At 47.0% G+C, this 13,229-nt stretch overlaps 1 protein-coding gene across 2 annotated transcripts in view; it reads right to left on the bottom strand.

Annotated features, from left to right (window-relative positions):
* Positions 1 to 563: 563 nt before the first annotated feature.
* MYO7A (myosin VIIA) overlaps positions 564 to 13,229 on the bottom strand; it is a 59,992-nt gene continuing 47,326 nt past the window's right edge. For both annotated transcript variants that reach the window (XM_059493372.1, XM_059493371.1), the window contains 14 exons: positions 12,951 to 13,141; positions 12,293 to 12,417; positions 11,412 to 11,569; positions 10,776 to 10,929; positions 10,503 to 10,658; positions 10,043 to 10,148; positions 8,221 to 8,334; positions 7,050 to 7,137; positions 6,150 to 6,256; positions 5,765 to 5,950; positions 4,813 to 4,929; positions 4,253 to 4,336; positions 3,599 to 3,718; positions 564 to 2,880 (listed from right to left, as the gene is read on the bottom strand). In XM_059493372.1, coding sequence (XP_059349355.1) covers positions 2,791 to 2,880; positions 3,599 to 3,718; positions 4,253 to 4,336; positions 4,813 to 4,929; positions 5,765 to 5,950; positions 6,150 to 6,256; positions 7,050 to 7,137; positions 8,221 to 8,334; positions 10,043 to 10,148; positions 10,503 to 10,658; positions 10,776 to 10,929; positions 11,412 to 11,569; positions 12,293 to 12,417; positions 12,951 to 13,141 — 1,796 coding nt within the window. In that variant the 3' untranslated portion in view covers positions 564 to 2,790. The remainder of the gene's footprint in view (positions 2,881 to 3,598; positions 3,719 to 4,252; positions 4,337 to 4,812; positions 4,930 to 5,764; positions 5,951 to 6,149; positions 6,257 to 7,049; positions 7,138 to 8,220; positions 8,335 to 10,042; positions 10,149 to 10,502; positions 10,659 to 10,775; positions 10,930 to 11,411; positions 11,570 to 12,292; positions 12,418 to 12,950; positions 13,142 to 13,229) is intronic.

Below are 13,229 nucleotides of genomic sequence, written 5' to 3'. Positions count from 1 at the left end.
ATTGGGAAAAGCCACCTCAATGCTCTTTGATCCATGTTATCTAGCTGCTGCTTGGCCAGTATGCACTGGTAACTCCCTGTACTCACCCTCCTCATCCTCAGAAGCCTTGTCTAGGCAGAGCCTGGCCAGTTAGACCTGTGGTTTCCTTTAATGTTTTACACTCTGTCACATCTCAGCTACTAATTTTGTTGCTTCACAGCTAGCAAGGTCTGGCACCTTGTTAAGCACATGACAGGTCGTCTGACTGCCACACACAGACTTTTCACCCAACACTTCCTACATGCAGTGATTAGGCTCAGAACTTGACTGGAAGATTCAGCCCTTGTCAAAGAGGACAAGCAATGGACTTCAGTGGGTTTTTTTACCCCAAAAGAAAAGATTTCAATTAATTTCCAGTCTAGGTACACTGATGGGTTGTTCCCCCTTGATGGAACAATCAGGAATTGCTCTCATCAGGAATTGCACAGTGCAAGAAGTCTTGTCCACAAGAACAACTCGGGAGCCCTGATTCCCATCCCTCCCCTGGAGATGTCACCATGACTGCACAGTGCAGAACAGCCTCCCACAAGCCACTTGATGCTTTTTAATTAGAGTATTTCACTTGGACACATGTTTTTTCATGTTACATCGCTTGGTGTGAATACAAAGAGGCCAGCAGATGCTAATACATAAGACACACAGGCACACACACAGAGTCCCAGCCCCGCCCAAAATTATGGGGTGCATGGGATGCCAACAGAGCTGTAAGTGGAGGGTGGTGGCAGGGGAAAGATGACCCAGGACAGCTCTGGAAAACACTGCTGTGCTGCATCATCTGCTGAGTGTGCAATGGGTGGCAGGGATGGCTGGAGACTCAGAAAAAGCAGTGATGATGTGGTGATGATAGGCATGTGTCTAAGGACAAGTGGGATCCCTGGGACAGCTGGATCATAGCAGCTGGGGAAGGGAGAGAAATGTCAGAGATGGATGGTGAGAAGGCAGCTGGGCTCCCAATGTAGCCTTGGTGTAACCGTGCTCCCATCACCAGAGTGCTTTGGGTAGGGGATAATGGAGGAAGGGGATCTCCTAGCAGCCCTGTCTGGCTGGTGGATGTCCCCATTCAGCCTCTCATTCTCTTTGATGGAGCAACCAAAGTCGTAAGTCACTGCTGCATCCCACTTGAATGTCACAGTCCTCGAGGTCTGGTAGGCAGCACTACCAATTCTGCCTGGCACACCATGGTGCTGCAGACCTGAGCTCAGCTGAGCCTAACACAGCAGCACATGACACCCCACAATATGGACTTGTACAAAGCAGTCAAACCCAGCCCAATGCACAGGAACAAGAGAGGCCTCAACATCTACTGAGATCCACTCAGTGTGGGTTACAACAACACCAGATCTTGGTGGACAATTGTCCCTTCTCTTGATACCATGTCTTTGAAGCCTGGATTTTGGAAAGGCACCCCCCAGGCTTCTCTCCTGCATCCTCCCAGACACAACGTGGTTTCAGCCTCCTCTCTGCCAGCAGGTCCTGTCTCTGCTCCAAAGTGGGCTGGTCCGCACTGTGTGGCATTGGGTGGCAGATGAGACAAACAGCCAGCAGATGAGTACAGCCAATCAAAGATGGAGAAAAGACCACCAAAATCAAGGGTCTGCCCTTCTGTGAGTGGTTCAGATCCAGCTAGGACTCATGAAGAGCTGCTTTACACAGAAACACACACAAAAACCACAATAAAATCATCAGCTGGTACAAACCCGATGGCCAAGCTAATGTTTGAATTACAGCCCAACATAGGCTTGGCTTCAGTCTTCCAAGCATGGGGTGTTCAAAACCCCTATATCCATATTGAGGTTTGCAGCAAAAGTTAAGGTTAATTTTTCTGGACACAGGGAGCAAAAGGAGATAATTAATTTTCCAAGCTTCGCTTCCAGCTGAACCCTTAGGTTGAGAAAGATGTGCCTTACTCAGCCTCTGGCAGTCATGGCTCTTGGGGGGTCTCTGGGCAAGGGATTGTTCTGCACGTCAGCATCCAGATACCGGCACGAAATACAGGATTTCTTTTTTTCCTTTTTAATATTTTAAAAAATAAATAGAAGAAGAAACAAACCTTCAAAATTTGTTCTTTAAATATTTCCAGCATTGCACGGATAGGACTTTAGTACACTAGCCTGTTTGATCAGTAGTTTGTTTATTCTGATTCCTAGTTAAAATGTGCTCCTCCCTCCCTGCTTTTTCTTTCTGTACATCTTAAGAACACAGTGTATTCTTTTGTAATGACTAAAAAACAAGCCCTGCAGTGTTCACTGGAAATCTTTCCAGCATGGGTCAGGGCTCTCTTATTCCTCTTCAAACCTGAAATTCCCAGAACTTCACCAAAAACATGTTAGCATCCTAACAGCTCTCATATTTAAGAAAAAAACAACAAATGAAAACAAAGCAAGCCACACACACACACAGACACACACACACACAAAAATCCTCATCCAAGAGCCTTTGTGACCTCCTGCTGGAGTGTCTTTGCCTTGGTCACTCTCTGAGAGCAGTGGTGTCCCCTGGAAATCTTTGAGGTGTAGGATTGAGTTGGGATGCAGGGTGAGGAAGGTGAGTAGGAGGTCAGAGATAGTCATCTTCGCTGGAAGGGGAGGTGGGATTGGAGCCCTCAAGGTCAGAGTCCATTGAACTCCCTGATGGTGTTCGGCTCATCTTCCACATCTGGAAGGCAAAGTTTCTTGCCCAGCTGCACGGGTATCCCACAGCCCTCAGCTGGTGAATCAGCCCCATGACCATGTGCCAGTGGCTTCTTGCAGTTCACTTGCTACCCTTTGCACTCCTCTGTTTGCTCATGGCTGTTAGCATCTGGCTGATGTATGAGGTCAAAAGATCATCCATCTTGTACCCCTGAGGAGGAGAGGGAAGATGTTACCAGCCTCTGGAGCACGCCTTACAGTGTCTGGCTTGAGCCTCCTGAACACACTGGCTACCAGTTCTTGCTTTGCAAATTTTCAGGTACATTTTGACCTATTCCACCATTTTCCTTGGGTGAAATGTCACCACCACAAAGAATACTGTCCAAACATAATTTGCAACTTTGAGATGAAGGAGTTCCCTGTCCCAGGATGCTGCTGAGGCTGAGGACAAGGGGAGCTTTGGACAGGACATAAATTTTCAAATGGCCAACAAAATACTGAATGCCTCGGATTAGTAACAATCCAAAAGGAATTTTTATCCTTTGTGCTTTGGGTTTAAGATAGTCTAGGAGAAAGTTTATTGCTGTGATTGTTACTAGGGACAAGCTGGGTAAATGGTATTGGTTAAAGGGCTCAGGAGTACCCCTTGAGCCCATATCAGCTTTAGTGTGTTTTTCAGTCCAGTTATAGGGAGCAGTCACTCATGCTCTTGACACAGCAACATCCCAAGCACCTTAGGCTTGCTTGTTAGTTGGATGGTGGACCAAGTGAAAGCCCTGATTCATTGAGCAGAGCCATGGGAAATTCAGAAGAAAAAAATTGTATCAGTGGCTCTTCTGAGAGACCATTTTCAGCCCAGAGAATTCCTGAGACACAATTTGCTGCCAAATCCAAAGTCAGGATTTGGTCCAATCTTAAATGCTTCTTACCAGGGAGGTCTCACAGAGCAGCTTGCTTCCTCTCACCAAGTTGCCAATGGTTATGTGGAAATACGTGTTGCCACTGCTCCAGTTGGAGATCTTGGTGAAGGGGTGAGTGATGAGAATATCCTGGTGGGAACACAAAACTGACACTCAACATGCAAGAGAGCCTCAACTTCCATGAGGGGCTGTGGACACTTCTCATTGTCGCTGTTCACTTTCCATCACAGCAGGCCAAGGATGTCTTACTGTGATGAGACTCGTGGGAATGGTAGTGAGATCAAGACCAGATCCTCCAGAGCTTGTGGAGGACTGCTACACTATAGAATGGTGATGCAGGTGGTGGAAGTAACTAGTAGGATCTCATTTACTCCAACTCCTGTCCTATTGCCTGTGAAAGGATTAAGGAAGGAGTGTGTGCATCCTCCAGGTACAGGGCCCTAATAGTTGATGCTCTCAATCTGTATTTTGTTGAAAAAGTCTGGGCTGCCTCAGTGCAACAGTGAATTTCTGTCTCCAGAAAATTTTCTGTCTATCCAGCCTTTCTAACCTGGCTTAAAGAGAACTCTCTAAGTACTGAACAACATGCTCCTTGGGATGTCTTCCATAAGGGCCTGGGGACTGGGCTCAGGAGTATCTGGTGAATACCCAAGTTTTGCTTACCTTGGTTTTGGGATCGATGAGGCTGACTCCATGCTTATTGATGGCAATTAGGAGGATTTCTGGATAATTTGGCTCTGTAGTTTGCTGTTGGAAAAGTGATGATCTGGTTAGGGGACATGTCAAGCAAAATCAGACCCCTTCCTATTTCCTCTCTCCCTGTCTTCTTCTGACAGCACTGGCTTCTACTGTCCTTGATGGAACTGTAGTGCCACGGTGGATGGTCTGGATTTGGTTTGTGGTGGGTACAGACACATCCCTGGGAAAAAAAAAACAGGTTCCCCTTTGCCTTGGCCAAACAGAGAAGAGCTCTTGTGTGTTCAGCAGCACAGCTGTGGGAACAGCCCCAATGACTGAGATATGCTGAAGCTCTACAATGCTTCTGTCTGGGTAAAGAGGGAGATCAGCAATGAACAAATGTGTTTGCAGGTCTCCAATTAAGCATATTACATTTTTCCCTGTTTCATCAGGATTGTCCCAGTCTAGTTCAGATCTGAAACCCCTCTGTGGTACAGGGCTCCTGATCTTGGCTAAAAGCTGCCAGAGAACCCTAGGGCAGGTACCTTCACTTCAAAGAATGCTGATCCAAATGTAGGCCACTTGAAGATAATCTTTAGAAAGGCAAGCTTGGCTTCTTCTCTTGTTTTGCCTGCGTGTTTGTTGTAGTATGCCACGACGGACTGCAACAGAGAACACAACAGAGATGGAGGGTTTGCAGAACCTGGCACCAGGGATGTTTGGAGAAAAGGAGCATCAGTTCCACAATTATAGACTCATAGAAGAGTTTGGGTTGCAAGGGACCTTTGAAAGGTCATCTAGCCCAACTCTCCTGCAGTGGATGGGGCTGCCTTCCACTAGAGCAGCTTGCTCTGGGTTCTGCCCAACCCAACCTTGATGTTTGGTTCTAGCCTCTGTTCCAATAACACTTCAAAAATGTGCTGGCTGGTCACCGGAGCAGGGCCTGGAACAAAGGCGGGTCCTTTTTAAATAAGCTGAGCTGCTGACTCCATTAAAGAGATTATAAATTGTGATTATCCAATTTATGCAGCAGAGGAGACTGAGAGACCTTCAGCCCAGAGATCCTGATATCAGACAGGAAACAGAAAGCACTTATTGGCCTATTACTTGGCAGTGAGATACCTCTAATATTTTAAGGCTAGACCTGTTTGCACCTGTGCCACAGCTCTCCCTGTGTAAAGCAGTAGTCTGCATTAAATGACAGACCACCTCTTCATAAGAACATCTCTTAGCATGTTTCCATCTGGCTTTGCATCCACCAGTACAGCCACAGTCTCAGGCCAAGAAAACCTGGGGCAAGGCATGTGTATGTGAACATGCAAGTACAATCTCTCCTCTTAGTGATGCCATGGAAGCTGAAGCTCTGGTAAGGCTCCAGAAGGACCAGGTGTCACTGATTTTGGCAGTCCAAATTCAACACTGAATGTCAGACAAGTCACCTAAGAGACTGGGCTTCTCTCAGCCAGGTCTGGTGTATGAATCAAGCTGCTGGTTTACCCTTTTCCAGTCATCTGGAGAGAGCTGCCGGATGAGGTCCTGAGGCACCAACTCCTTCAGGAGTTTGGGGATGCTGGGGAAATAGGACTTGTCATCCTCAAACTTGACCCGGTAGATGAGAGCTGCCAGCTGCAGGACCTCCTCCCGTGAGCACTTGTGGTAGCCACGCAGGTACTTTGGTAACTCCTGCACGGAGGAAAGAACAGCAGAAAGATAGAGACCATGTCTGTGCACCTTCACTCTTACATGCTAAATGGAGTTTGTGGAGGTATCCAGCCCCTGGTTAAGAGGCTGTTCCCTGTGAACATCTGCAGGTGGACAAGCCTTTGCAACCCACTCCTAATCCCTCCCAAGTCTCCACTGCTACTGCAGAGTCCTAGCACACCTGGTAATAGTGGAAGATTGAGTCCGCCATTGAGTCCTTTCCAGGCGTTGTGTTGGTCCACAGTTTTTTCATGAAGAACACTTGGTAGGTGAGGGAAGGCACTATACCTGGGCAAGTGAAGCAAACATAACACCTAGTGTGAGTATCAGCTGGCAATCAGTGTCTGCATCCAGCAGTGCCCATGTGCCACCAGAGCCTGCAGGGACAGGGACATTCACAAGGCCAGCTGGGCTCTGACTTTGCACAACAAACCACGTCACTGCCATGCAAGGCTTTAATAAGGTGGGAAAAGTGTCTGGGTTCACTTGCATAACCGTACTTCATTGATAGCACCCATGCCTAACACAGGACAGAGTTGTACCCTGGAGGCACCTGTGTCTTACAGCCACTGGTAAATTCAGCAGAGCTGCAGCCAGTTCCACTTTGGATGTGGTCAGTGAGGTGAGATGAATCCCACCACTGAAACCTTCCTGCAGGCACTTCCTGGAGAGATGGCCTCCAGCAGGTGCTTCTCACAGGGGCCAGGAAGAGCCTTGGAGCAGAGGTTTTGCTGCTCCTGGATGGATCACCTCCCAGATGATGTCCCCAGGGATGGTGCAGAGAGCACCACTCCCACCAGTGTGGCCCAACAGATCACAGGATCACAGAATCACTGAGGTTGGAAAAGACCTATAAGATCAAGCCCAACGATTAACCCAACATGGCCAGGAGCACCACAAAGCCATGTCCCTAAGCACCACACCTACATTTTTTTGAACACTAGAGGACAGTGATTCCACCATTTCTGTGAACAGCCTGTTCCAATGCTTGTGGCAGACTATGTGGTCAATATTGTTTGAAAGGCATGGAGGGCAGTGGAAGGCTGTGTGTGACCCATGCTGGGAAAAAAATCATCATTACCATCTTTTGCTGGTCTTGCTTTCTTTATCCAGTCTGTCAGGTGTCTCACAAAGTCAAAGAAGAAATCTCCCTCCGGCACACTGATGACCTGGGGGACACAGCACATAGTCACAAAAGCTGAGCAAATAAGTCATACAGTAGAATCACAGAATATCCTGAGTTGGAAGAGATCCAGAATGATCATCAAAGTCCATCTTCTGGCCCTGCACAGGATATCTGTAAGAATCACACCATGTGCCTGAGAGCATTGTACAAATACTCCTTGAACTCTGTCAGGCTTGGTGCCATGACCACCTCCCTGGGGAGCCTGCTCCAGTGCCAAACCACCCTTTGTGTGAAGAACCTTTTCCTAGTATCCAACCTAAATGTTCCCTGGCACAGCTTCATGCCATTCCTTTGAGTCCCATCACTGATCACCCCAGAGAAAGAGATTAGTGTCTTCCCCTTCCCTTCCCCTCATGAGGAAGTTGCAGACTGCAATGAGGTCTCCTCTCAGTCTCCTCTTCTCCAGGCTGAACAAGGCAAGTGACCTCAGCTGCTCCTCACACACCTTCCCCTCAAGGACCTGCACCATTGTAGTAGCCCTTTTTAACACCTTTATTTCCTTCTTATATTGAGGTGCCCCAAACAAGTGGCAAGACTCCACAGGCAGGGTTGGCCATTGCCCAGCCCATCTCCTGTGGTTGTGCTCACTGCTTTGCACTTCTTACACTGATGTGTTATGAACTGCTGACGTGAGAAAGCCAATGCCAGCACCTTGCTTCAGGCTCTGTCTCTAATTTCACCCATTACTCCTTATTGCAACTTGTTCCACCACAACCCTTCCTTTCCCTTTCTGATGACTATCTCCAGAGATTTCTCTCAGTTGCCAGAGGCAGCTCTAAGCTGCACATTTTTCTTACTTAGTCCTTTCTTATAAAACCAACTCAGCAACAGGCTAGGAGAGCTTTGCCTGTCTGTGCTTTAAGTTCTTTGGGGTGACTGCTGTAAGTCAGGGCTGTGGGACTGCAAACCTCACCTGCATCAGGTCAGATCTCACTTAGGAATGCCACACAGCTTGTAGAGAAATGCTTCTCACCACATGGCTCTGGCTCCACCAGCGTGTACCTACTGCCAAGTGGGTTATCCTGGGTACCTCAGAGCTGCCTCAGCCCCTGGGTGGGTCACTCACCTTGTCGGAGATTTTGACAAAGAGGCTGAAGCCCTCAGAGGACTTCAGGAGCAGCCTGTTGGAGATGTTCTGGCAGAAGTCCTTGGCTTTTGTGCTCGATTCCACCTCAAATGCCTACAAAGAGAGGAAGATCACCACTGCCATCTAAGGGTTAATTTCCACTTTTTGCTCTCTTTGAGGACCTCCAGGTGCACATGCACAAAGGGGTTTAGATGCCCACAAAGGGGTTTAGATGCCCACTACCAGTGAAATCAGTGATACTGTGGACTGGGGCTCCGGGCATTGAAGGGATGTCTGCAGAAGCTCTGTCATGCTACTGCTGTACCACTGTTCTTTGTGATGCTGTATCTATATTCTGTACTGGCTTATCCAGAGCTGTCCAGGCAATGCAAGAGATTTTTCTGATCCAACAGTGAAGTTGGATCAGATTTGCATGAGGAAAGAGGGGTGGGAAAGACAGAGTGAGAGATCTCCAGGCTGATTTGTCCTGTCTCTCCAGTGATGATGAAGAAGTCAAATGCCTGGCTTAGACTAGGTCTAAGCCAGATGCCTGGCTTCTAGATAGCTGAATAAAGGGAAAATGATTCCTGTTTAATGGATATCTAAAGCATGGGATATTTAAAGGTCTGTCCCCTTTGTATGCACATTCCAATTCTGGTTTTGCCTTTTGAGCTGTGCTCAGCATTTGCATTGCCTCAGTTCTGCTCTGCCCACTTAATGAGATTCAGCTCCTAGCAGTTTAAGGAACTTAAGCTTTTGATCACCATTGAACCACCAAACTACCAGGACCCACGTTCCACATCCCACAAGAGTCTGATTTGGGGATTAGCGCTGCTAGTGCTCAGCACCACATCAGTGCAGATGCATGTTGTACTGGAATGATGCCACTCTCTCCACCTGGTGACTTCCATGGCCAAATGGATCACAGCACACCTGTCCAAGCGTAGAAGTGCTGCCTACTGCCTCTTTCTACTGGCTCTCACATAGAGGCATGTGTATGAAGTAGTGTCATGCTCATTGCATTGCCATTAGGAAAAAATACTCAAAGTGATGAGAAACCCCAAGAGTTCCCTCAGCTCTCCATTACAGATAAACAAGGGCAATTCCAGCTGCGGCAGAGGAATCATCCTTTTCCTTCCATGGGTGTGGACTGTTTTACAAATAAACCCATTTAGAAATACAGAAATTTAGTTGTACCCAGGGGTATGAGGAAAGAGAGAAATGTGAGCCTCATAGAAAGACCAATCAGTAGGTGAGACAGCAGTATCTGCAAGGACATGCCTATCTGCTCTGGCATCAGTATGATTAGCTGCCTTTCCAGCATGTAAGATGCTTAGTGACAGCTTCCTGAGTGCAGGTATCATTTCTGTGTCATCTCAGGTCAGAGGGGGTAATTTCAGTCACCTAATTGCCAGTGCTGCAATTGTCTGCCCAATTCCTGGGGGGGCCATCATGGTACCCCTTTGAGTATCATTGGGGGACAACATCTGTTGGTTATACTCCAAATAACTGAGAGCCAAGGCCTGAGAGCTTGTGTTCAACTGTGAGTGAATAGATTAGCCCATCCAGTTTCCCTCTGTCTGCAGTCATACTCTAAAGCCTTCAGTGAACACCAGCAAAGCACCCATGTCTTGAAAAACACAGCTCACAACAAATCTGAGTAGACAAGGATGGATTTTCCTTGTTATGCTTTGGCCCAGAGGCTTCTGGAAAGGCTGAGCTTTTCTGAATCAGAACCAATATCAGCCTCTTCTGAGATTTTTGAGAATAAGAAAATTGACAACCATCCTGACAGAAAAGAATTTCCTTCTCCCACATTTACCTCATCAGTGTCATCAGGGAAGTAAACCTTGTGGAAAATTTGGGTTGTTTTGTGTTGAATGGCTTCCACTTCTACCAGATGGGGTGGGTATTTTCTGGATCCATTCCTGAAAAACACACAGTGGCAAGTGTCACAGCATCATCATAGCAAGAATCCTTTTTTTAAATCTTCCAATTTTAATGCATATCCTTTTGAGTAACTTCAGCTATTTTCTTAATATTATTTTTCTTCCAAAAAGGAAGAAAGTGACTGCAATGGACCTGGACGAAGTTGATTAATTTCTATTTTTCTGCACTGCTTATAAGAAACCCAATGTCCCTTTCAATCAGTTTGGTGGAACAGAGAGAGGCTGTGAGCTTTCACTGTGCCCCCAGACATCAAAATATCTCCCAGCTGTATTTTTTCACACATATTTGGAAGTTGTGGTACAGTCAGGACTGGGAGTCTTTCAGTGCCATACCTCAAGGCTTTCTGGAGTCTCTGGATGCAGTCTGCTGCCAAGGGGTGATGTTTCCGGGATTGCAGGAACCTCTGGACGTGGGGCAGGAGGATGTTACTCGGAGGGAAAAGGCCTGTACACAGCCACAACAGCTCCCAGCCTTTCTCTTCACTGTATCTGCACAAGAAGAGACCCAGGAGGAAAAGAAAATCACTCATGGCACGGACACTTCAGATGTTGCTTTGCCCAACACAGTCTAGTGCACTTGGGCCAAGGAGAACAAAGAGCTCTTACTTGATGTGGTTGTCTGTGAGCTGCTTGAGGGTCTGGCAGTAGATTTCATCCTTTAGGGGTTCAGCTTTCAAGGCACCTTCAAATATTTGGTCTGTCAGCTCATTGACTGAGCGGGTCCTTTTGGATGGGTAGTCACCCATATATTTCAGCACAGGTGGGAGGTGGGAGTCAAGGATGAGCTAACTGGGATATTTGGTGAAGGCCGTCTGTTGATGATGTTGCTAAAGACATCCTACACATGACTACAGAAGTGGCTGCAAAGGGATATTCTGGCATCAAACTCTGTCTCTAAGGCCACGTGGACTGACTAGGGCTGTGGCCATCCACAGCAGGTTCATTTGGAAGAGAGTCAGCTGAACCAAGACAGAACAGTGTCAGTGTGTGTGGATCAGCAGGACCCAACAACTGGTCCCTGAATCCTCACTGATTAAGAAGTAGACACACCTCAGATTTCAAGGATGCTTAAGGTACAGATTTGTGGTGCAGACCCATTTCCAAGCCTGTTGCATGTCCCACAGCCTTTAAAAGAGACCTCAAACCTTTCTTTGGGCTTTGCTCGGAGCCCTAAAGAGCCAGTTCAGCTCTTTGCCTGTCAGACCTGTTTCCCAAGGGGACTCCCAAGCAGAGGAAGGATATCAATAAAGGCCATACAGGCTTCTTGGGACAGCTCCTCGCTGCCCAGGATCTTCTTCAGCAGCGGCTGTTTGATGGGCTCACGGGTGTAACACCACAGCTTGTCCTTTCCACGGCTCTTGGTGATCATGACCCGGCTGAGGGTGTGCTTTGGAGGTGGTCTGGTGGCAAACACAAAGCAAGAGGTAGAGAGATTACAGGGATCATAAGAAACAGCTTATGGCCAATGTTTCACCTAGGATGGTTACTCACGGCATGTAGCTAATGAACCCTTACATCAAAAGGGACATCATGATTTAACAAGTATCCAGCTCTGCTCAAAGAGAACCACTTGTACTCTCCTATGGCTCAGAAGAGTCTCTTATAGACCCTACCTCACTAATGACACCACAATCACCAACGCTATCCCAAAAAGCTTCTAGCCACAGGAAGGATGATGGCAATGAATGGTCAGGCAGCCACACTTAAAGAATATCACCTAGCATAAGCCTGACAAGGGGAAGACATCTCAGAGGATCTGATCTGCCTGTTTGGATTGCCAGCCCATCCAAACAGAAATGGGAGCTTTGGTCAGCTGCATTCAGCAGTGGTGCGCATTTAAATTTTTGGAACTGAGATGAAAATTCCTATATAGCCTTAAGAACATCCTCCCACATAATATTAAATTTCAAATTGCTACACCTCTGCTGAGAAGAAATACTTTACAAAACCTTGTCTGTGGAAAACCTGCAGCTCAAATGCCATGACCTAAACCAAAAGTTGCAGTTGTACAAAGTCACACAATGGGGTATTTAGAGTCTTTCTCAGCAGCAAAAATTTCCCGATTCCCAAGCTACCTGCAGATGGACTCCTATAATTTTTGAGAATGGTTAAAAAAAAATCACCTAAAATAATCATAGGAAAATTCCTCCAAGGTGTACGGCTTTACTCTTTCTTCACTGTCTGAAACTGCCATCTGTGAGGTTCTGATAACATCTTGTCGTTGGTCAGGGGTCATTGTGACCAGGGCCTGTGGGATGAAAAGCTCTCTGTTACCTGGTATCTGATGTATTCAAAGAGAGGAAGCAGATACAAAACAAGAACAGTGAAAGTGAGAATAATCCATCAATTCCTGTGAACAGTCAGTTAGAACTGCACAGTTGTCATTTCTCTCTGCCATTCTCAGTCACTGATGCAAGGAATAACAATTATTTCCATATTGTTGATCACTTCCTAAGGAAGATACTGTGCTCTGGAACCTACAGCTCCACATGTGAATGTAGCAGTTCCCTCCAACCACAAACACACCTTTAAGCAATCAGGCCAGCTGGAAGGATTTAGCGCAATTCATGGACATTCCAAGCCACAAGTTTGTGGTGTCCTGAGTGCCAAGATCAGAAGAAAGGCTGAGATCACTTTTGCCTTGGACAGCTTGTCACCTCTCTCATCCTCTTTGGTTTCTGCCTTACGTTCAGGGAGACTTGGCCAGATCTAAGCACTCCATGAAGGCTTTGACCTCCCAGGACATTGTACCAAGTTGTGTAATTCCATAAGACTGCTTACCACAATCTCCAACGGAGGCATGGTGACGGTAGGCAAGACATAGACGGAATCAGTTGGGAAATCCCCTCTCTGCTTGGTCCGCTCATTGAACCCATTAGCCCACCCCGAGTTCATCACTTGTTCTCCTGTGTCCTGGTCCAGAACTATCAGGTCTCCTTTAAGGAAGCTGAGGAACCCAGATTCCTCTCCCACTGCAAAAAACCCAACCATTGGTTAGAACTGTTTTGTTTTTTCAAATTCCTCAGGAATATTAAATCTATCTCTACATTTACCACTGAG

This window comes from Ammospiza nelsoni, chromosome 2, assembly GCF_027579445.1.
Source record: "Ammospiza nelsoni isolate bAmmNel1 chromosome 2, bAmmNel1.pri, whole genome shotgun sequence".
Classification (NCBI taxonomy): Eukaryota; Metazoa; Chordata; class Aves; order Passeriformes; family Passerellidae; genus Ammospiza; species Ammospiza nelsoni.
Note: the sequence above shows the minus strand (reverse complement) of the source record. Positions and strands in the feature narration are given on the sequence as shown.